The sequence below is a fragment of the Manduca sexta genome, chromosome 10 (genome assembly GCF_014839805.1).
Source record: "Manduca sexta isolate Smith_Timp_Sample1 chromosome 10, JHU_Msex_v1.0, whole genome shotgun sequence".
Taxonomy (NCBI): domain Eukaryota; kingdom Metazoa; phylum Arthropoda; class Insecta; order Lepidoptera; family Sphingidae; genus Manduca; species Manduca sexta.
Genome location: NC_051124.1, coordinates 6,507,516 through 6,510,562, shown reverse-complemented (window position 1 = coordinate 6,510,562; position 3,047 = coordinate 6,507,516). Strand labels below are relative to the sequence as shown.

The following is a 3,047-nucleotide window of genomic DNA, read 5'->3' as shown; positions in this document are numbered from 1 at the left end:
AGGTTCTAGTTATGGAACTTTAGGACGAGTAGATGTAACTATTTAAACCATAAACAACATTATTTGAACTTTATATAAATGTTACGAAATGGAATTTGCAAATATTACAAATGGGACGTGATATTTATAGCTCTTTCAATTCATGCTATGTAGTAATAAAGTATGGTATTTAATATACCTATATAGTGACCACTGTTATATAATATCAATACCTTTTTTTATGGATGTGATCAATCAACTTTATTATCTTCTTGTATTTTATTAGTGTTACCTTGGGTATCCTAGTTGTTTTGCTCATTGGTAAATAAAAAATAAGGCCAAGTAAAATTGGCAACTCTTAAAATAAACGCCCCTGGTCTTCTGAAATTTTTGGCACTCATACAAAAGAAGTTACTATCAATGACACACATTTGTAAAGATTTATTGGGTAAGATCAGTTTTTGTTTTGAATGTGTTTGTTTACATTTAAATAAAGGTATGCATAAAGAACTTAATCTTTATTAAATAGTTGTATTATGTTACATTTCAATAATTTAACTTGGTAACAACGGCTTCTGTTTGCATCACAAACATTAACTGTTTTTTTTATAGATGCAACATAGTTATGAGATGAAAGGAACATTCACAAAAGCTTAATTCATCTATTAATAATTTAATAACGTTACAAGACCATTCACAGCACTGTTAAGAGAGTAATGATACAACATACACAATATGCATCTAAATGTTTTGTGATTGGTATTAATCTAAAAGTATTCTGCAACTTCAACATTGCATAATACATGATTGACGATACTGATTGGGCTAAATAAGAAGTGCATCCCAGAAATATAATGGAACATACTTCTTACTACAATATTTTTTACAATTAACAAATTACTTAGTAGCTTGTTTTAGATAGGCGATAAGATCTGCACGTTCGTTTGCCTTCTTTAAACCGGCAAACACCATTTTGGTTCCAGGGATGTATTTCTTAGGGTTTTCCAGATATTCGAACAAGGTGTCCTCATTCCATGTAATGCCTGAAAAAATTAAATAAAACAAATTTATAAGTCGGTAATCATTTGAGTTTTCACTTAATAAAATGTAAGATTATTTATAAGTTAAATATTTCACAGTAACATGTTATGCTAATGCATTTTAATTGATGTTGCAAAATTAAAGCAATGTGACCTTGGCCTATTCTTTATTAACTGGAATAAAGTGTGGAGCTATGAACCACTAGTTTCAATAAAAGGAATAATATTTTTTAAAATGTCCACTTATGATATCACAACTTATTACAAGATATATTGATAACATTATGTGTTATCTGTAAACTAGACTAGGATTATGTAAGACCAAATTTTTTTTTTCATACATGTTAGTTTTATCTTTTTAATTTAATGATAAAATTTATTTAAATGAAAATAACACTTTTACATTGGTTATATTAGCATGATAAAATAATTGAGCAATAGAATGTTAGACATTAAGATTTTCCTGTTAAAATTGCAACTCACCTTTGGCTTTGTTGGCATCCGAGTATGAGAAGCCAGGTGCCTGACCAGTCTTGCGGCCAAAGAAGCCATGGAGATTTGGTCCTACTTTGTGCTTGCCACCTGCCTCAACCTGTTATAATGTTGAATAAAAATACAATTAATGTGTAAAATATAAAAAAAAAACTAGATTCATATTAGTTTTGTTCATTAAATATGATTTATACAAGGGCATGTTATATAAGTGTGAACCTAAAGTATTTAATTAGTAGAAACCATTTAAATATAATTATGATGGAAGAAATTTATTTTTTTTTATTATTTAGTTACATTATAATTTTCAATATGTTATAAAAATACATCTTTAAGCTAAATAGACCTACATCCTGTAATAGGTAAATGGAATAATACTGTGATAACAATATGATGTAAGACCATATGTACTTACAGTGTGGCATTGGGCACACCTTTGCACAAAGATTTTCTTGCCATTATCAGCATTGCCAGCAGGTACACCCATTCTGTGACTGTAACATTCAATACAAAAAAAAATTGGTACACAATAGTTAAAGAAATAATTTATTTATAGACTAATAATGTTCAATTTATACATAATTAATAGTTTAATGTTATGTATCCGTAAAGCCACGTGACGAAAATCTTACGTAAAGGAATTTAACTTCTCAATTTCCTATTCTAACATTATCCCTTAGCATGACCTTTGAATCATTTATGTAATATAATATGACGTTAACTAACGCAACTTTTGTAAGTAATGGTGAAATCAATAAATTCAACTACAGCCACTGTTAACTGGATACAACGTTCGATAAAAGTAGTTCAATATCTTCAGGATCAATGTCACGCGGGAATTCCATGGCACAAGGTTTCGTTATATGACATCATTACGTAACTAAAATCTGTGAATATTTTATAAAATAGATAATAGTCCTCCAAACTAAATACTATTTCATTAATGTGATGTTTAGTTTCCCGCCTACATTCGCACATTTTCAAATAAAAAACTTTTTTTACCGTATAGGTTAAAAATTAATCATTGATCGTTTGCGTCACAGTATTAATAAATCTGTTCGAACAATAAGAACTCTTTTAAGAGCATTGTTATATGATGAGTAATTTAAAAAAAATCACCGTACTCACGATTTGTCTTTTGTAAAACCAAATACAATTTAAAAACGACGTACAATTCCGACTTTTTTTACTGACACTCACAACAACGTTGGAACCACTCACACGACTGAAGAGTGAAGTGTCTGAGTGAAGTATAGTAAATGTCAATTGTCATCTACTGAATGAGCAACAAGGGAAAAACGGAAGTAGAGCAGGGCTACCGGTAATTTTTTATTTATTTTTACAGCTGATCCTCAATTTATAGAAAAGGTCACATTTAAAATTCAGGGATCAGGGGAGATGAAAATTATAATAAATACCTAAATCGGTTGTCACTCTGACGTTGCGTCGGACCGATAGCATCGTAAAGGGCCTTTATATTATTTTACTGTTATGTAGCAGGGAGAAAAAATAATTTCAAATAGGTATGTACATATT

At 29.5% G+C, this 3,047-nt stretch overlaps 1 protein-coding gene across 1 annotated transcript; it reads right to left on the bottom strand.

Annotated features, from left to right (window-relative positions):
* Positions 1-478: 478 nt before the first annotated feature.
* Positions 479-2,815, bottom strand: LOC115455863 (cytochrome c-like). The gene is made up of 4 exons (XM_030184624.2): positions 2,640-2,815; positions 1,927-2,005; positions 1,503-1,611; positions 479-1,022 (listed from the first exon to the last, which is right to left on the bottom strand). Exons 2-4 carry the CDS (start codon positions 1,996-1,998, stop codon positions 877-879), a joined length of 327 nt encoding a protein of 108 aa, XP_030040484.1. The 5' UTR covers positions 1,999-2,005; positions 2,640-2,815; the 3' UTR covers positions 479-876.
* Between the last annotated feature and the right edge of the window lie 232 nt (positions 2,816-3,047).

What these genes read in the sequence shown, in the direction of transcription:
- LOC115455863 (XM_030184624.2), bottom strand. Translation starts at nt 1,998, where the DNA reads ATGGGTGTACCTGCTGGCAATGCTGATAATGGCAAGAAAATCTTTGTG. An exon ending in GGTGTGCCCAATGCCACACT is followed by an intron (nt 1,612 to 1,926) that starts GTAAGTACATAT and finishes ACATTATAACAG; the next exon opens with GTTGAGGCAGGTGGCAAGCA. An exon ending in GGATGCCAACAAAGCCAAAG is followed by an intron (nt 1,023 to 1,502) that starts GTGAGTTGCAAT and finishes TAATTTTTTCAG; the next exon opens with GCATTACATGGAATGAGGAC.